The sequence below is a fragment of the Pyxicephalus adspersus genome, chromosome 12, assembly GCF_032062135.1.
Source record: "Pyxicephalus adspersus chromosome 12, UCB_Pads_2.0, whole genome shotgun sequence".
Taxonomy (NCBI): domain Eukaryota; kingdom Metazoa; phylum Chordata; class Amphibia; order Anura; family Pyxicephalidae; genus Pyxicephalus; species Pyxicephalus adspersus.
Window position 1 is genome coordinate 35,880,313 of NC_092869.1, and position 20,750 is coordinate 35,901,062.

Sequence of the window (20,750 nt, forward strand, 5' to 3'; positions counted from 1 at the left end):
AAAAAGGTGAAGAGTGGGGTGCACCCAAGGGGCAGAGTCACTATAAAAGCTGGTCTCAACATGGTGTTGTAAGCAATACAGTGTGCAACTTTGTTGGGTGGAAAATCAATTGACCTTTTTATAAATCATATTACACACTGAAAAGCTTCTGCAACCTCCACATATTTTGTATCATGAAATTCCATGTGCCTTTCTCAATGGTGACAAATAATGTTATATAAACATTCATACATTTACTGTTTGTTCAACATTTCCCCCACCCACCATATAGAAGTAGAGATCTTCTCATGGACATAAATAATTTAGGGAGTATACCTTTGCTCTGAAAACAAGGGACAGTTTTATTAAATATCTTGACAGTTATACAAAATCAAGTAAAATTACATTAAAGTTACTGAAAAGAAAAAGTTTCCCAGACAATGCAATTACATAGATCTGAAAGCAGATTTTGCCTAGGAGTTGGCATTGGGGCCTTTCTTCTTGCCAAAGGTGGGCACCACGTTGACAAACCTGCGGTTGTACTGCATGAAGAGTGGGGTGCACCCAAGGGGCAGAGTCACTATAAAAGCTGGTCTCAACATGGTGTTGTAAGCAATACAGTGTGCAACTTTGTTAGGTGGAAAATCAATTGACCTTTTTATAGATCATATTACACACTGAAAAGCTTCTTCAACCTCCACATATTTTGTATCATGAAATTCCATGTGCCTTTCTCAATGGTGACAAATAATGTTATAAAAACATTCATACATTTACTGTTTGTTCAACATTTCCCCCACCCACCTTATAGAAGTAGAGATCTTCTCATGGACATAAATTATTTAGGGAGTATACCTTTGCTCTGAAAACAAGGGACAGTTTTATTAAATATCTTGACAGATACAAAATCAAGTAAAATTACATTAAAGTTACTGAAAAGAAAAAAGTTTCCAAGACAATGCAATTACATGGATCTGAAAGCAGATTTTGCCTAGGAGTTGGCATTGGGGCCTTTCTTCTTGCCAAAGGTGGGCACCACGTTGACAAACCTGCGGTTGTACTGCATAGTCAGCTAAGAACCAAAGCAAGTTCCTGAATTTGTCCTGGTATCAGCATTGGTATTCAACAGGACTGGAGTGTTATAGTAAAAGGCAGTACTAGATACCAACCTTTGCATGTGCTGACAAGCATGCAAATGGGAACAGAAAATGTCAAAGGAATGAGCTCAAGACTGTGCTGCTTATCCATTCACTGTTCACTCATGGCTTGGAGTGGATCCGGGATGAGCTTGGCTAAGAGTAAATGGGTTGATTGATGTGTCATTAAACCAGAGAAAGTTGCCACATATAACGTAGAAAGCTGGGGGCTTTTTTTTCTAAGCTATTACAAAATAGGATTTTTACTTGGAGATTGACTTAACTAGGAACACACACATACCTTAATATCCAGCACAGTGTCTTGGTCAGACACATCCAAGGTGTGCAACGACTGGCTACTAATGAATAGCTGCATGGCTGCACTGAAAACAAAAGGAAGAGGATTAGTATTCATACCTTCATCCAGGTTTGTGGTAATGGATCTTTTATGACAAAAGGACTGCCCTCCCCTGCAAAGCAATTTCCTTGAACTCTTTCTGGCAGCGCACCACTGAGCTGACCCAGTGGTGCACTGTCAGGAGAAGTTCCCAAAAAAGGGAAATTACAGGGAAGTATGACAATTTCATCTTTACCCCCAATTTTCCCAGGGCTCTAAAGTATAACTGCATTTAGGTGCAGAATAGTAAATAAAGGAAAGTATTTTATTACTATTATTAATAAAATATTAATAAAATATTACTATAAAAAGCACACCCACACAACAACTCTAACAGAAGCAGATGAACATATATATGACACAGATTAAATAACTTTTACATCAGTGGTGATCGATTTCCTTAGTAAAAGGCCCCCCCCGTTCCTCAAGATCTGCCCCTGACATTATAGGTTCACATATATTCTAGAAATGGGTCAGGCAGGGTCCACCGAGTATAGCGTCAGGGACCAAAGACGGGTCACAGGAGACAGCTGGGGATTAGGAAATAACATTGTGTGAAATTATTCAAGAACCATTTTACTACTAAAAAACAATCAAAAGTCCATCATTTGCTTAGAAAAGGTTTAAAAAAACAAAAAAAACAGGAGGCAGCAGGGTCCCAGCCACAAAGTGCAAAAGAGCCCTTGAAACCAAGCCACAGGTGAGAACAAACTTTGTCCAAAGCAATAAATAATATTAATTTACAGGCTGCTAACATGCATGCTTCATACTATCTAGGGGGAATACATTTGGGGGAGTCAGAAATAGAAAAGGATCTGGGGATCTGGTAGATCATAGATTTAATAACAGCATGCAATGCCAAGCTGCAATATCTAAAGCTAGTATTTTCCTGTATTAAAAAAAGGAATAGACTGCAGAGATGGAGACATAATCCTGCCGCTGTACAAAGCATTGGTCACACCACATCTGGAATATGCAGTACAGTTTTGGGTACCAGTTCACAAAAAGGACATTGTGGAATTGGAGAGAGTGCAGAGAAGGGCAACTAAACTAATAAAAGGAATGGAGGAGCTCAGCTATGAGGAGAGATTAGCTGAACTGAATCTATTCTCCCTTGAGATGAGACGTATAAGGGGGGATATGATCATTCTGTATAAATATATAAATGGTCCATATAGAGAACTCTCTTCCCCATTATTCACTTTAAGGACAGGGGGCGCTCTTTGTGTCTGAAAGAAAAGAAGTTTAAGCTCCAGATAAGGAAGGGATTCTTCAATGTAAGCTCTGTGAAAATGTGGAATCGGCTCCCTCAGGAAGTAGTTTCAGCAAGTTCTATAGATTACTTTAAGAAAAACCTGGATGATTTCTAGAAGCACAGAATATAAATGGTTATTAAGGCTTTAAAGTAATGATCACAGAGACCGCTGATCCAGGAACATCCGATTGCCTCATGGGACCAGGAAGCCATCTTTTTCCCCTGTTGGAGCAAAATGTACCAGGGGGTTTTTCCTTCCTCTGGATCAACTATGTCCATATGGTTTTATATCCAGGATATGTTTATTTTCCTAGTGGTTGAACTTGATGGACTTAAGTCTTTTTTCAACCTGATGCCCCTACTAAAAAGCAGCACCCCCCCCCCCATTTAAATCCAATGCATATTTACTGACAGCTAACAAGCCTTCCCCACACATGTCCCAACATGCCACAACACACTGCTTTATGTCATAAACAACAAATCTCCACACACTCCTCTTATATTATCACACACTACAGAGATATATGAAGGAATTATCTGCTATTATCTACCTGTATTACAGACTCCCCAGCAGAACCCTCAGTCCAGCCTGTCACCTCACCACTCACGTGTAGAACGCGCCTTTCCTGCCAATCATGTATAAAAGACTATTAGCCCCGCCTCCAATCACGTGACAGCTGTCAGGCTACTTCAACTAAAAAACGGCGACTTCTCTAAATCCCGTTTAGTCAATATAAGTGCCTTTATACGCACCGTTTTGGTTATGTTATTGTGTGTTTAGTATTCCATAAAAGTCTCAAATACTGCTTTATTTTAATGTATTATGTTCTGTTACGTAAAGTGTGTGGTCACGCCCCCCTACACAACAGATACAATCAAGGTAATGAGTTATCATTACAGCCTGACCGATACAATGTAATACTTTGTAATACATTCAATCTGTCCGGTATTATTCAAATTTGAACGTGGAAAGAATTTTTTGTGACGGTATGCGCAAGCGTAATCAGTAAGTCTGTGGAACGCTCAGACTTCCTGTCCCGCCCACCCACATGACACGCATAGACGGTAGCGGAAGTTACCACCACCTGGTTTTTGCTGCGCGTGCGTCGTAGTGTTTTGACACATGCGCAGTGAGAGGGAAAGCTTACTGCTGCGCAGACGAGCAAGTTTGAAAGATTTGGGGTAGAAGGTTGTTGGTATTGCTGAGGGTGTTGTTAGGGTGAGATAAGCGTATTGGCTTGCTGCCATCCATTAAGAACCAAGACCTGCATAGGGTACATCAGGGGTTCCCCTCAGGTATGTTTTAGACTGGTGGTACTCCCATGGCTGCCTATCACTGCTGTGTCCCCTTCTGTAACAGTGATGCCAGGTATAATGCAGACAAGAAGATCTCTTTCCATAGAATTCCAGCTTTCCATGTAGAGCCGCAGAGACACCGTGCCTGGCTGACCCGTATCCGGAGAGAACCAGGACCCAACTTCAAGGTAATACAAATTTTATACTGGGGACACACTCCATGTGACATTTTTAGAGGGGTAAAAGATCCAATTGAATATATATTAAAGAGGAATAGAATATTAAAAGAGGAAGTAAACTCAAACCTCACCCAAAACAAAAAAAATACACTTACTTTCAATCCCGCGGAGCAGTCAATCCTTCCGGAGGTCTCCTCCATCCTGCGTTGTCCCGGCACCTGTCTTTGGCCCAGCGTGTCAGGCGCCGCAATCTTCTCCTCTTCTTCCAGGTTCTTTTTCTTACGTCACCCGACACGGGCGCAAGATCAGGTGACATAGACTGGGAAAAAGACTTGCGCATGTGTGGGATTGGCAATTTTTCCCCTTTTGATGAAAGGGCTCCTCCTGCGCATGCCCAGGATACTCGGGTTGTGCAGAATGAGCACCCAAGAGCCTCCCGGGATACATGACGTAGGTTTCCCAGGAGGCTTTGCGCTCCCATTCATTCTCAAAGCCGTGTCATTTGATCAATTTACTGATTTACTTTGATGTTGGCAAGTCTATTGGATATCAACATTGGCAAGTTTACCTGTGTGGCAGCTGCATTAGTTTTCTTTTTATGTTTCCACCCTCCCTTTATTTTCACCTGGTGACCCTGTGCTATTATTTCAGTTACTGTCCAAAGCTGCCAGCCCTTGCATTCCCGATTTATTAATAAATGGGATTTATATATCGCCAACATATCACGCAGCGCTGTAGATTAAATAGGGGTTGCAAATGACAGACAAATACAGATAGTAATACAGGAAGAGAGGACCCTGCCCAGAAGAGCTTACAGTCTAGGAGGTGGGGAAAGTATCACACAATCGGAGGGGAGATATGTAGTGGTGGGAAGCAATGAAAGTTTTAAAGGACAGAAGAAGATGGGTAGGCAAGTTTAAAAAGATGGGTTTTTGAGTGCTCCTTTAAATGAGCAGAAAGTAGGAGCAAGCTGAATAGGATGAGGAAGACCATTCCAGAGAGTCGGGGCAGCTCTAGAAAAGTCTTGGATCCGTGCGTGTGATGAGGTTATGAGTGAGGAAGTCAGTAGCAGGTCATTGGAGGAGCAGAGAAAGCGGCTAGGGGAGTATTTTTCTACCAGGTCAGAAAGGTAAGTGGGTCAAGAACTGTGGAGGGATTTGAAGGCAAAGCACAGGAGCTTGAATTTGATTCTCAGGTGAAATGGAAGCCAATGAAGAGAACTACAAAGAGATGCAGCAGAAGAGGAGCGGTAGGAAGGATGGATGAGTCTGGCTGCAGCATTCATAATAGATTGTAGAGGAGAAAGTCGGGTTGGTGGAATACCTGAGAGGAGGAGGTTACAGTAGTCCAGACGAGAGATAAGAGGAGTTTGGTGGTCTCTGGGGACAGGTAGGGGCAGATTTTGGATTTAGACTACAAACACTCTACAATCGCTCTTTATTACATGAAGTGGCATTACTTTGTAGTTCACAGACTATAGCTGGGATAGCTGATAACATTGTGAACTTTCACAGGTATTTTTCTAGACTTGCTGAAAATGTAGCCACCAAATCTTGGAATATCTAAGCTGCAACTATTATACATTTGTTCTATTTTAGATATTTTTAATATAGTCACAGCAAAGGCTCCTTGGGCTTGGGGTCTTTTATGTTTCAATGACAGTAATTGATTCTCCAAGAGGGAATGTTTTCGTGAATATCAGATTACTGCTAATAGACCTCTATATATCCATCAACAATAACTAGGTATTTGAACCTAATATTCAAGTGTGTGTGCACATAAACTGTTATAATATAAGGATTTTGTGCTGACCCTGTTCACCAGTAATTCACAGAACAAATGGATGTTGCATGCTTTTTATTTAACAGTTGCAAAGTTTTGGTTTTGCATTATTCTGAAATCAGTAGGTCTAGTTCCAGTGTGACTTGTTACCCCACCGCCATTAGGGTAGGGTCTCTAAGAGAGCCTTGGTTAGGAGACCTGGCATGCCCCCACATTTCACCGGAAAAATGTTTTATCAAAGCCAAATATTTATTTTATTGGGTTAATTGTTGAAGGGGTGAACCTTCTTTTACTGCTGCCTTGTGTCGATAGACCAGTAATAGACTATCTAGGACCATAAAAGTCTTTAAGGAGCCAGTGGACATTATCCTTGACTAACACAATAGAAAAGAGGACATTGAGCAAATTATGTGTGTGTACTTCTTGGACTTTATCCAGATCTGGCACAGCTTTTCTTTTCAACATTTTTTTAGAGCACATGGTGACTTTTTTGATGTCAATGTTTACCCATGTAAATAAACCAAAGGCACTTTGCTTTTATTAAATCATATCGTGTACATGGCTTCTGAAATTTATGCTGCCCTGTGGTATTCTTATATGTGTTCCCAGGTCAGCACCCTGCTGCAGTCATTATGATGGGGTATCATTTCCTGTTGGATTATGTTAAAGTGAAAGAAATCCCCAAACTAACCCAAAACAAAAAAAATCACACTTACCTTCAATCCCACAGATCGGTCAATCCGTCAGAAGGTTTCTTCCATCGGTTCCCGCGTCGTCCTGCTATCTGTCTAAGGCCTGGCGCGGAGGGAGCGCCAGGCGCCGCCACCTTCTTTTGTTTTTTCCATGTTCTTCTTCGTACGTCACCCAATCTCGCAAAATCGGGTGACGTAGATTGGGAAAAACGGCGCCTGCATGTGATCAATTTTTTTCCCTATTGATGAAAGGGCTTGGGGATGCACAGAAGGAGCCTCCCGGGATGCATGACGTAGGTATCCCAGGAGGCTATGTGCTCCCATTCATTTTTTAATGCTTAGTCAATCGAGAATTAGGGAGCAATGCTGCACCCTTTTTTTTTTTTTTTTTTTTTTTTTTAAATAAAAAGGTGTTGTTCTGAAAAACACTAACAAACAAAATTCTTACTTTGAATAAAAGGATTGTCTACCCTTTTATGTAAAGTAAAAATTTGGAATTTAGGTACGCTTTAAACTTATTTTAATTTATGGAAACATAGCATTAACAAAGTAGCAACCAAAACTGAACACTCAATAATTTTGGCAGGAAGAGACTGCTAATGAAGTATTTGACTTGTAAAAGCTAAGGGCTCAGCCAATCAGACTTCATTTACAACTAAAAACTTGGGTGGATAGGCTGATTGTCATTATAAATATTTCCACATCATTTTAAAGACATGTTTGTTCACAATGAAACAGGTCAGCTTTAGCCAAACACTCATTACCCAGCTTGGTGGGGGGGTCTTCTTTAAAACAAGGGTAATAAACTAAATTTGTGAATGGAGTAAAAGCAGAACAATGAATGTAGTGAAAACCTTTGTGATTCTAGCCTACATAAATGGACTCCTGTATGTTCAATTCCTGCAGCAGAATGATTACCACACTCCTAGTATCTCTTTTTCAGCCCAGGCAAAGTTACAAGATTCAAGATCTGCTGAATAAGAAAATACTGATTTATTGAAACATTACACTGACGCTTTATGATTTGATATAATGGATATTCATGCAGATTTCTAAAGGGATATGCTGTCTCCTAATGACAAACACATACAATTATCATAAGTCATGGAATATAATACACTCCTTTGCTTTTATTTCAGGTATCCAGTTGCACCAGGGTATGTTCTAAACATTTTCTTCCTACGGATTTTGTGAAGACGTTAACGGGTAAAAGGAATCTTAAGCCCTATAGTGTGCCGTGCATATTCCAGTGGACAACAAATGAGCAAACTGAAAAGCAAATATCCACACCAAAAAAGAACTCTGGGTAAATACTTTGCTTGTATCAGCATGTTTTCTATTGTTTTTGCGTGATTTCCACCAGTGTTGATGTGAAAATAAAAAAATGTCAATACTAACTTTATGTTGTGGGTTTAATCATTCGCCAGTGCCTGGTGCCTGCCATTAAACATTCTAGCCTGGCATGACAGTACCTTTCCTAAATTTCCTGCCAGCTCTGTTAAAATATTCCATTAAAATGGGTTATTAAGCATTTGGTGGGCCTGTGACTTGGCAGTCCTACCCCTCTATTGGCTGGTGCTTGTCAGGAAGTCTTGTCCTAATGACCACTAGCCAATGGAAAGGTGGGCCATCTGAGTCCTTTACCTACCTGATAGGTATATGAACAACGTTGAAATTGATGTTGGTTATTTAGGAGTGGAAGGTTTTGTCCATCTGTGATAAATGTAACACTTTGACATTGTTTAATACAGCCGGAGAATCCAAAATAGGATGTCTCCAGAGAGCTCAACACACCCCTAGCAATTTATCCTTACTCACCGCCTTCCACTGCTACTTTCTCTTGAATAGTAAGGGGACCATGTCTTTAAATAATGGAGCAGTCACCGTGAAGTTATGTAAACTGCCATTGCTGAATTAATTCTAAAGAATGGTAATTGCCTGGATGCCAAGCTGATCTTTTGGCTTCAGTATTTTTATTTGCATACCTGAATTAACATGCAGGTAACTGTGGGGCACAGGTTGTGCTGCAATTGGATGAAAACCTGAGCTGCATACTTGTATAATGGTTTAGAAATAAATAAAGGAAGAGGATCAGAATACCACCTGGGAAAATTGTATGTTTTGATACCAGATCAGAAATGGCAGCTTCTTGGTTATTTAGCTTTAGATAGACTTTAACTGGAAATTTTACTATATGTGCAGGTAGTAATGTAGGTTACCAGTTCATTTTCAGTGGAAAAACTACCTTTTGACAGTACTTTTGTTTTTCCTTTATTTCCATCAGATCTGCAAAGAACACCCTTCAACCTATTTTGCCTTCACAACCTCCAGTGCAGATAAGCAAGCCACCGCAACCAACAGAAATGACTGCGTCCATTCTGGACCATTGCTATGACCTGCCTCCAATGACAGACAAGGAAATGCTGCACGCAGCTCGTGAAGAGATAGCAAGGTTGCAACAACGTAATGCCGCCTTGGAGATGAACATGTTCTTCCTGGAGCGATTTTCCACAGACCCGAGTCTTATTAATTTTTACACTGGCTTTAAAGATTATTCAACTCTAAAAGTTGTGTTTTCAACGTTGACTGAAACAGAAGGTAGTGCAGAGAAATGGAAGCAATACCAAGAGGAAGGAAATGCAAGTTTTATCAAGCAGTCAATATCCGAATATGAAACCATGCCGCAGATCGACCAGTTCTTTTTGTTTTTATGCAAAGTTCGGCAAGGGTTTCACGATAAAGATTTAGCCATTCGCTTTAACATATCACAAAACAGGGTTACCAGGATTGTCCTTACATGGGCTCACTATTTATACCTTGTCCTTGGAGAGATACCACTTTGGCGTAGCCGTGAAACTGATTGCCAAGATGTGCCCGAGTGCTTCAAAGCTTCTTACCCTCGTGCCCGGGTGACCTTGCATTGTGCTGAAATTAAAGTGGAGACAAGTAATACAGACAACGCAAGTTCCCAGATATACTACAACCACGTGTCTTACAAAGGCTTGCTAGGCATAGCGCCACATGGAGCTGTGATATTTATAAGCCCCTTGTATTCTGGCTGTGCATCAATAAGAGACATCACAAATTCATCGGGCATCTTGGATTTGTTAGAACCTGCCGACTGGGTCATCACGGATAAAGATTTTGCCATACAGGACTTGGTGGAATCAGTTGGAGCATTTGTGGTTGTCCCTCCAATTATAACGGCAGCCCTGCCTCGTGAGTGCCGTGAAGCTACGGTCATGCTAAGTCAACCTTCGGCAGATCAGAATACCATGTACATCCTGGCATCATCTACCGAGCAAGGTCAAGAAACTTTAGTAGTGACGACCTCCACGGGTGTAGAGGATGCAGTTGTGGAAGTAGACCAGTCAATGGGTGAGGAAGTAGAGGTTGTGACAGAAGAAAAAGTTGTGGAAGAAGTGGTGACAACGTCGGACCATGTAATTGAGATTTCAGATGACCATGTGCATGACAAAATGGAGACGAAGGAGGCCTCCAATGCATACAAGAATAAAGATATAAAAGGAGAACCTGACATTCAAGAACAGGTCGTCACTTCTACCCCGAATTTGGAAAAAGATGCTGAAGAACCCACGGGATTAGGCACGGATATAAATTCACTTGCTCGCCTAAGAATTTGCATCAATCAGGATATTGACAGGGTTCGTCAGTATCGCCTTTTTGATAATGTTCTACCATTTGCCTTGGCAGGCATAACTAATCATCTCTGGGCAGTGTGTGCTATGCTGACCAACATCAATGGGTCACTGAGCTGAGAATTAATTTTTTTGTGTTCCTATCTAAAAAATGTTTTTGTTTGCTTATATTGAGAGTTCAACCATGGAACAATCGGCTTACTTTAATACTTGGCCTACAAGCTTTAGAAGGATTCTGCCATTGTTAAAATCCTAGCAGCTTACTTGATTCTGCCAGCAAAAGTAAAACTCATTCTGCATGTGAGCGAGGAGACCATGCCTGAGAATCTGAGGAGAATGGCAGCTAAAAGGCTCATTAGAAAAGTTTAGCTTGACAACAGATTGTCCTAAAATGTCTAAGTTTTATAATGATGTGGATTTGGGTGTGAAAAAATCAGCCTCATGCAGTTTTGTTTAATTTTTTTTTTTAAAATATGCTTTTTTTTAATATGTGTCTTTTGTCTTGTATTACGCAGCTAGTGCATGTAATACACACCTTTTTATGAATGTACATATATTTATAGTGATGGGTCCCTATGCAGACATATTTTTGTAAGAATATTACATAAAGAGCAGCTTAAGGGCAATCTACCCCCACTCTCTAGACTAACCGGCAAGAAAATGACAGTAGGAACATTAAATACAGCATATGAATCTGTATCTAAATAAAAAGAAATTCCCCTAAAAGGTCAGAACTCATACATAAGAGATGGGTGCCTATTACCACTTACCATAGGAACCCAAAGCATATGTGTACACTGCCTCAATTTTGCGTTACTAGATTGACTGTGCATTAAAAGTGCCAAGCTATAAGGAAAATCCAATGCCCAAAATCTGAGCGCTTGTGCCCAAAAGTCAATCTGGCTAGAAATCTTGGTGCAAATAAATTCCTGCCCCTTTAACATTGTCCCGGTTATCTCTGGTGACTACATGTCCATGGCCCTTGTATGGATGATAGGAGAGGGGTGGGGTTCTATAACCCTAGCTTGTTAATGTGGTATTGATTTAGAAGATTGTCATTGAAAAACTGGCAAGATCACCAGATGAACATAAACTAATTCAGAAACCACATATAAGGACTATCCGAATATCAAACTTTTGTGTTGACCAGGGTGACCAGCTGTTCAGGCCTCAGAGCATCTAATTATTTAAACCCAAACTGCAAACCAAGAGCCATAAATGGATTGTGAAATATCAGAGCTGATGTAGTCCCTAAAATATCACTGCATATATCTCAAATATTATGGTACCACAGATACTAGACCAGTGTTTCTTAATCAAGGTTTCATTGAAACTTGAAGTTCTTCCAAAGTTTTCTAGGGGTTCCTAGACCAATGAGCAATTTGTACCTCTCAGGTCAGTTTAACAAGACCAATGATCTCTATCCCTATCTATAATGGTGACATTCTTACCACTAAGCTAACAATATAGTAGTTTGTGGTAGGTTTTCCTTAAGACCTGAAGGTTATTTCAAGTGTTCCTAAGATAAATTGGTTGGGAGACTGTACTATACCAAGCTAGGTGCCTTTATATAAAACATGGAAATGGGCTAGCTCCTAAAATGGAGACACAGGTAACTGTTAGGACAAGGCTTCTAATTTGCCCCTTACATTTTCATATGAGGGTGTGTTTGTGCCACTTCTGCTCATAGTGTCATAAAGTCTTTAGGTCAAATCATGCTTTGGAAGGGACTGCTGTATCCCATAGGGATTTCAATATAGTGGGGGTCATGTAACATAGGCAAATGCATTAGGAACTTTCATGCCAGTTCTTTTTTTATATTTGACATTTTTGGCAAGCCAAGTCTTTGCTGTAAAATGAAGTCAGTTATTTTTTTTATTGGTTGGCAATGTGCTTGACTTTGTGTTTTGTCTACACTTGTGCCTACTTTTTTATGAATACACAATAGTAGATTAGGGCTGTGCTGAAGAAACAGAGACAGATATGCATTTCTGTAAATCGGATGGTGCATATATCCCCAGAAAATGTAATTACAGCTAGCCTCCTTTTATTACTGAAAAGTTAACCTGAGAGTCATTTTTAATGTGATCTTTATAATATGCAGACTTGTTGCCCCAAATTTTTTAGTCATATTTCCCTACCACTAGCTTTCTGTGTCAGATAATAGAAGCTATGTGCTTGCCAAGTAGTTGTCACAGGAGGTGTGGGAAGTTTATTGTTTTTGCTAGTTGACCCATGCACTTTACAATGCAACAATAATTAAAGTTACCGTGTTGCAATAGTTAGCAAAACGCCATGAAGAGCAAATGCAACCCTTTCATCAGATTTTTAAAAACTTCATAGAAATTTTTTTAGCATACCTGCATCACTGGACATATGGTAGTTACCGGTAGCTCCAGAGCTGTCATCATTAATTGCATCCTGGAACAATTATGCAAACATGAAATCCTCCCTTGGCTGGCTGGCTGAACGCTGTTCCGTGTCAATTGGGATAACAACTATAGAGCTTTGTAATAGCAATTCTGACACAACGCCCGCTCCTCTCGTTCTGGAAAAAGGCAAGCTGATTACTGTGGTGCAGAACTGAAAACGTTTCTGCTTATGCACCAATGTTTTACATTAACCACATTCCTGTTGCATAGATAACTAGTATTTTTTACTTTACATAGAAGAGTAGACAAGCATTCTAAATAAAGTAAAAATGTTTTTTTTTTTTTTTTTTTTTATCAAGACTTAATGGGAGCGCAGAGCCTCCCAGGATACCTACGTCATGCATCCTGGGAAGCTCTGGCTGCTCCCTTTGTGCATGCCCAATCTCGGGCATGTGAAGGGAAATTTTCCCACCCCAAGGTGAAAGATGCTGATTTCATACACACGCGGTGAAACAGTGCAGTGCGAGATTGGGTGACAAAGCCAGAAGAGGGAAGAGAAGATGGCGGCACCAGGACTGGATCATGAGAAGGACCAGTACTATCGAGGGAGCTGGCGGATTAAAGGTTGTGTGATTTTTTTTTAGTTTAAGTTTAGTTCCGCTTTGTCAGCAATGATCACATCCCCCCATGTTTGTTTCATTACATCTGGCCAAATCTAAAACATTTTAACAGCATTTAGATTTCTATTTAGTCCCTGTATAAATTTGAATTTTATTTATATCTATGGTTGCCCGTTTCTGTCCCGCTTTGAAATATTGGGCCTATTGTGTCTACTCTTACAATTGAATCATCAGAAGAAACGCATAGCTTAGGAGGGGAAAAAAAACTGGGTTCAGGAGATGTTTTCCTTTATACTCTCTTTTTGACACCGACTTTACTAAGGGGAGGAACAATCAGAGGGGACCCATGCATAACTTTAAGTGTATATGTGTCTTTCGGGAAAAATAGGAGCAGTAAGTTGCCTCACACAAAGTTTGTATGAATTTGATTAGGGTTTACTTATTGGTTGTCGGATAGATGCCAATTGTTTGCAAGCACACAAAAATGTTAAAGTTAGCCTTTGATATACATTCAAGGGTTTCACCTACTAGATGTAAAAACAAACTCCTGTATTGGTGTCCTCTGTTCTTGTGGAAAATCTTTTATTGCTATATTGCATCAATATGAAATAAAAGACTTTAAAGCTGTAAGAATTGCTTATGATTTACCAAAATCACAGCATATTGATTTTTTCTGCTGTGCAGGCCACATTTTTACAATATCCCCAAAAATATATCTATATGCCAAAGGACTTAGAACTACCAAATCAGAGACAATAAACTAAAACAAATATTGGAAATCTTATGTGATGGTAATGAAAGGCATGGGAAAGACCAGTCTGCAAGCTCACACTGAAGTATTAACATATTAGAGCTTAAAGGTTGCTACAGATGACATAAGAAGATATTGGTACCTATCTTGGTTTTAGAATCAATTTGACCACAATTTTAAATGAAAGCGCATGGATTTTTAGTAATTTGTCAAGTAAATTTCTAATCAAAAGTTGATAAGCTCTTCTGGACAAGGTCTTCCCTTCCTCGAGTGTCACTGTCTTGTCATTTGCAACCCCTATTTAATGTACAGTGCTGTATAATATGTTGACGCTATATAAATATTGTTAATAACCTAGTTTCCCATGCCGATCTGACGAACTAAAAGGCCTCCAGCAACTTACAAACCTTATTTGCAGATATGACACCTAAATATAACTATCCTCTACTGTAAACTGTAACATGTAATTTTTTTTTCCTTCCAATGAGTGCCTTACACTCCTCCACAGCACCGATACCATAATTTCTACTTCCTCCAGCAGCTGTACCATTCAGAACGTCTAAATACAAAGCAGAAGTACTCCTGCATTGTTCAAAAAATGTAACAAAGCCTAGTAACGGCTTATTCCCATTACCCCTAGAGCAGTGTTTCTCGGCCAGGGTTCCATTGAATGATGAGCTATTTATGCCTATTGTGTCAGTTTAAACTAACATACCGTGAGCTGTCTATATAGTAATGGCAGGGGTTCCCTGACGACCTCACATTTAGTTCCCTATGTAAAATGGGTTGAGAAAGGCTGGCGTCAAGTAGTACATAGTCCTTACATTGAAGGGTATTTTTACACTGCCCAAGGTCATGGTGCAGTCATTTCAAGTATTCAGCTATAGCATGCATTTGATCTAATGAAATAAAATATAAAATCATATTTATTGTCAAGTGTAACTGCACTCAAAATCACCTAAACACTGCAGAAAAAGAAGGGTGGAGTAGTATACCAAAGGCAGCCATACCACAAGCTTCACAATTGAATCTCTTAAAATCCTCAGTATGTCCATACTTCAAGAACCTATTGACAGTGATTAAAGCAGTGCAGCCAAAAGAACAATCACTCATCATGTAGTGACAGCAATCCTGCCAATTTGTAGTCTACTATATTGTAGATAAAAGAAAAAGATTGATGTCTTAACCATCTGTTTATTACCAACAAAACATGACCAACCGTGGTAAAAAGAAGATACATACAGATGAATATCAATACAGAAAAGCATCTAAAAAATCCAGATGTTTCTAAGAAGAAAACAGAAATCTTAAATAACATTTAACTGGAAAAGTTCCCCAGACAATGTTACTGAAAAGTATTTTGCATGGCATTCCTTCTTAAACGCTTTTCTTCATAGAAAGGCTTCTATTGATCTAGATTTTTTTTTCTTCAGAAAGGTCTTGCAAATGTCCAATTTGTACAAAAAAAAGATTAAGGGGGGGGGGGGTCACAGATTATTTATATTGAATATTTCCAGCAGCAAGTAGAAGCTGAACAGAAAAATTAGAAGGGGAGAAATGTTCCTTTTTTTTATTTTCTGTAAATTTCAGAAACCGAATGAGATTACAAACAGTGCTCGGAACCTGGATACTCCCAGGTACCATAAACCTTCCCCCAAAGTGAAAGACAAAATAGCACATTTTATAACTTAGATCAACTTCTGCTGTGAAAGGGTTTCTCGGATGAAATTGTAAGGTCATCAGGTAGAAGGAGGATGGTAATACTGTCCATAGTTCCAGGCACCTGCGTTCTGGTAGTTGTACTGCAAAAAAAAAATACAAGAAGATTTATCAGTGTGTAAGATTCACCAGCTACTTCACAGCTAATACCATTTAGTGTAACAGTAAGGGTTTCAAGGATTGTTCAAAATTCATTGCCAGGTTCACTGGACCTGCAGTTGACCTCTAGGTGTGTTTTTTTATTCTCACAATGTGTGGGAATTCAAAAAACACTTGAAGTGAACAAAAGCTTCTAAATTACAGGTGTCCTTTAATGTACCCCTTAACTCTTCTGAACAAACCGACACCAATACTTAACACATTTTCTTTTACACAGAGCAGAGCTCTGTCCTTGCACAGCCTGCACCTGACAAATGAGACTTGTATGGGGTTATCACAGGCAGCCACCATTTTTGCAGCCCTTGTGTTTACCAAGTTTCTTTTAAAGGCAATTAAATCATAAAAAAATTAGAAATTTACTATTTAAAGTGCTACGCATATCTTAAATATTAAAGCAAATCTGTGCACGATTCACATGAAGCAAAGTAGGATGTTCACTATATACCAATCATCTTTTCGGCTATTAAGGTGGCATTCCTCTCAATGGCCAGCAATGCAAGAGGCATTCTTCCTACTGACCCCCACACCAATATATTGTGAGCTGTGGCCAGAATAATTATAGCAGGGGTTCTCCTGAAATGTAATTTCAAGGGTTCCCCCCTATGGTAAAAAGGTCAAGAAATACTGGTGTAGAGCCTTTCGTCTCCCAACACTCTCACACCACAGAGTAACTGAATTTCAAAAACTAAACATGACTAAGTAAGCTTTTTCCCCACTCAAGAAACTTTCCTTGGGCTTGGCACCTAATCAGGGACCTAATACAAGGTAAATGCCCCCATACCCAAAACCACTGAGACATTCAGAAGGATCCACACAAATAAAGACAACATAAAAAGTTCATTTCTGGCACTTTTCAGGACCTACTCTACAACCCTGCCTAGTCTGAGCAAAATAAGGGCATATTCTAGTATATAATTAACAAAAAACATAGGAAATAAGATACATACCTGGTACCAGTTGCTATAGTCATACGCTGATGGCACAGCTCCCGTTGCTGCAGCAGCCACTGGAGCAGCAGCCAACACTGAGGGATCTTCTGTATGCAACCTCTTAGCATCGGGCTGCTCTAACCTACAAACAAATATTTTTTTCAGTGTATATTCATGGATCAAGTTTTCCTAACACACTTAAATACAGCAAAATTAATCTACCGTAAATATAATTTGATTACTTTTTTTTTTATCTGTTATTGCTCAGTTTGGAGGCCAGGGTTCTCCCCAGGCACTTTTAGCTGGGTGCACCACCCGGCACTTTTCAGCACCCACCCGGCTGTTTTTGGGTGGTTACCAAAGAGTTTGGTCACAATACAGGGGCTGCCACCCACCTAAAATTTCTTCCCACCCAGCTTAAAAGAATTTCTGGGTTGAGCACTGGAGGCCATAAACACAGAACACACGTTTATGGTATTATGCCCTTCTGGCAGTAGTATTTACCAACTCAAAATCTGTTGCTTACTTTTAGTCTGAGAATTTTATCGGATCTGAAAAAAAAAAGGCAAAATCCTCCCATGTGCAAAGTAACTTTGTGCTCTCCTTTGCCCAAAATACGTTTCATTTTTATCAGTGGACAGCACATTCCTTGGCATGGCGCAGTAAAGCATGTTACCAATGCAGGTTCCCACAGAACAATAGCATTTATGGACCCCAAGAAAGATTCAGCCCACCAAGCAGTGGATAACTGCAGTGGATGATTAAGTTGAATTAATTTTTAAGGATGGAAAACATGCAGGATCAGCAGAATCTCCAAAATGTTTTAATGTTTTAAGCAATAATTCCAGGATCTTAATTTGTGGTTCACTCAGTCTTAAAGTCTTTTAAAGTATTGTTAATGGACATTTTTCGATACAGTCCTTTTAACATTTTAGGAAGCGTGCATTTTTAAGTTTCACATGCTTGGTATTATATTGGGTTAATGTGAACTATTGTACTAAAAATTTAGCACAAATACTGTTTACCAGAAAAAATGTTATTGAACACAATTTTATGCTATAGGTTCTCTGCTTTTAGAACACATATGATGCTGGGGGTTGAAAGCAATATTTAGACCCAAAATACTATTTGTACAAAAATAAATCAAAAGGCTCTGGCAACAAAAGGGGTTCTTACAGTATGGGGAACTTTCATTATAGGTTTGTGCAACCAAACAAATTCTGATTACTATGCATAAATCATTACTACCTAATCTCTTGGGAACATGCAAAGTGAGGTTTTTATACCAGGTATACTATGTACACTGAGCATTCATTATGTAATAAAACACACAAACCAGGAAAGAGGACCTGAAAACATGTTCTGATATCACACAGATAATGATGATAATGATTCAACAATGTATCTAGGAAACCCAGAAAGTGATTAAAAATAAACTTCAATTATTCGGTCACACATAGTAACCAAGCAAGAACACTTTGAAAAGCTAAATTTTATTGTTTGTTCTTGACTTAAGCTCTTTGCAGCAGCTTTTGCAAACACAACATGCACAAAGTTCAAACCATACCCATTTTCAGATTTCCTCTTTAGATTGTCCTGTTCCTTTAACAGTTTCTGGTGGTCATCATAGGCAGTCAGCAATCTAAAACCAAACAATGAAATGATATATTTAAAGCTGTAATTTGACATATTTATTTATACACCGTTAGACAACAGGCAAAGAAAATATCTATTGACTTACTTGTTAATATCGGATCCAAAGTCCTCCAAGAACTCCACTTTCCTCTGTGAAAATGTAACTCGTGCAGCTATTGGCATTGAGCTTTTAATGACTTTATCAAAATGGGACAAGATGTTGGCTTCATTTTGTTTCACATCTCCACTAAACTCTAAATTTATCAGATTGAGGTATAGCTTGGTGTTTTCCTGTAGAGGGAATAATAGGAGTCAGACACAATCCAAAGCAAAACAATTTATTCAGCACAAAATTACAGGCAATGTCAGCTTAGAGGGACTGTTGTCTTCAGAAATGACATACAGAAGTCTTATTTGTCATCATTATCGCCTGAATGTTGATCTGAAAGGACACTTGTGCGTGATCACAAGTGATTCAGCCTTGTGTAAGTGTATAAGACCCACACAATTTCCTGAAAAACATACAAACTATGCCGATTTACATTCTTGTCCTAGGGCGGCATTCCCAGGACTTGGTCTCCACTGGCTTTGCAAGTTTCAGGCTTTGTAGTGAGGAAAAAGTAATGCAAATGTAAAGAAACTGCAATGACACTCCAATTGCTTTTAATGAGGAGGGAAAAAGAGCTTTATAGTTATTGACATGTTAACAAATGCAAGCCAATGCTCATAAAACTTTAATATATATCGCCTCACATCAAAAAATAGGGGGCTCTAAAAGTCCATATAAATATGCCCACCCTGACTTTGCACTAAGCCAAGTTAACTACTTTTCAAACGTTTTTTTAACAAATTACTTCAGGAGTAAATCATTCTCTTACTTTACCCATTCATCTCTGTATCTTACAACAATCACAGATCTCTAAAATGTCCTAACTTTGTCTTACAAAATTACATTTTAATTCAACTTACTTTATCTCTCTGAATGGCATCGGTCAATACTTTCTTCGCTTTTACAATATTCTTCTGAATTTTGGAATAATGCCGGGAAAGCTTTATTGCATAAAACGAAAATTCATTATTTGATTTAGCGTTTTTCATGGCCTCTGCCAACAGATTTTCTGCTTCGTTTAGGTTTCCACTTCGCCTTTCAAGGTTCACTCGTCTTAAACGGACCATTGCCAGATTTTCTGTACGGTCTTCTAACGATTTCAAAATATTCTTGGCATCATCAATGTTACCTAGAAAATAAAGACACAACCAGAGCTAAAAACTAGGTCTTACATAAAAAGAAAAAAAATCAAATGTCTGTCATCGCCGACAAAAGGACTTCCAGTATGATTTATTTTTACAGGCTCTGTAACTTCTTTATAGGTGTTTAGGAGTCATACTCTGCAGTCTGCATTCTCATTGAAGCAGAAAAACACCTTAGTGTGTACTGACACATTGGCATCAACACAAATGTCAAACATGTGGTGTTTATTACTGAAATCCTGAGAAGTGACCAGCGAGATTCATTTTATGCTGCTGAGAAGAGGTGGTGATAAGACAGTGTAAACTGGGAAAGAGACAGGTTTTTTGCAATCACAATTAATATTGTGGTTCAGACTCAGTATGTGAAAAATACCTACCTCAGAAGTCTACTGAAAAGTAAACCCTAACAACAATCTTTATTTGTTTATTCCCTTTTGGTTGTTTAAATATACCATTGAAAACAATTTACCCTTGTTGCTGAAACTTAATACTGCAGAAGAGGATTAAGAGATAGCCTTTTAGCAGAAAAATGTTCAATAGATTCTCCATTCAATTTACTTGTTGGCATCCTACCTTGTTGTTCCTCAAATGCAGCCCACAGTAAATGGGCCAAAGGCTTCCTTTGCAGGTGTATGGTGCAGGCCCGGGTGTAAACATGTCGTGCCCCCTCAGCACTGTGACGTTCTATATACTTGGCATACTAGACAAAAGATAGACACTCACTATTAATTTCACCAAGAACAAAAGAAATGCAAAACGTGAACAATATAATTCTTGTTTTAAACCCATTCAGCACCTTTATTGAACCACTAGACTAGACTCTGTAAGGTAGGGCGAAGGGAGGCAACGCTGTTGGCATATGTAGCGGTCAAATCTGGTTGCAAGCAGACCATCCCCCTAATGCGATAGATATAGTTATAGATGAACAGAATTCAAAAA

General features: G+C 39.2%; 2 protein-coding genes and 1 non-coding gene across 3 annotated transcripts in view; 1 reads left to right on the plus strand and 2 right to left on the minus strand.

The window, feature by feature from the left end:
- Positions 1-3,920: 3,920 nt before the first annotated feature.
- On the plus strand, positions 3,921-14,000 carry LOC140341976 (uncharacterized). Its single transcript, XM_072427950.1, has 3 exons — positions 3,921-4,251; positions 7,856-8,022; positions 9,001-14,000. Exons 1-3 carry the CDS (start codon positions 4,090-4,092, stop codon positions 10,493-10,495), a joined length of 1,824 nt encoding a protein of 607 aa, XP_072284051.1. The 5' UTR covers positions 3,921-4,089; the 3' UTR covers positions 10,496-14,000.
- A 1,292-nt stretch (positions 14,001-15,292) lies between these two features.
- The window catches only part of PRPF39 (pre-mRNA processing factor 39), an 18,241-nt gene continuing 12,783 nt past the window's right edge, over positions 15,293-20,750 (minus strand). Inside the window, 6 exon segments of the mRNA XM_072427954.1 lie at positions 15,293-15,920; positions 16,944-17,067; positions 18,493-18,567; positions 18,667-18,851; positions 19,530-19,798; positions 20,385-20,660. Coding sequence (XP_072284055.1) covers positions 15,858-15,920; positions 16,944-17,067; positions 18,493-18,567; positions 18,667-18,851; positions 19,530-19,798; positions 20,385-20,660 — 992 coding nt within the window. The 3' untranslated portion in view covers positions 15,293-15,857.
- Positions 18,918-18,992, minus strand: LOC140342763 (small nucleolar RNA SNORD127). Its single transcript, XR_011923148.1, has one exon. It is a non-coding gene; the product is annotated as a small nucleolar RNA SNORD127 (small nucleolar RNA).

Bases quoted from the DNA above. Each gene is read 5' to 3' on its own strand.
- LOC140341976 (XM_072427950.1), top strand. From the start codon at position 4,090: ATGGCTGCCTATCACTGCTGTGTCCCCTTCTGTAACAGTGATGCCAGG. The intron at 4,252-7,855 runs GTAATACAAATT...CTTTTATTTCAG, and splicing joins AACCAGGACCCAACTTCAAG to GTATCCAGTTGCACCAGGGT. The intron at 8,023-9,000 runs GTAAATACTTTG...TATTTCCATCAG, and splicing joins ACACCAAAAAAGAACTCTGG to ATCTGCAAAGAACACCCTTC.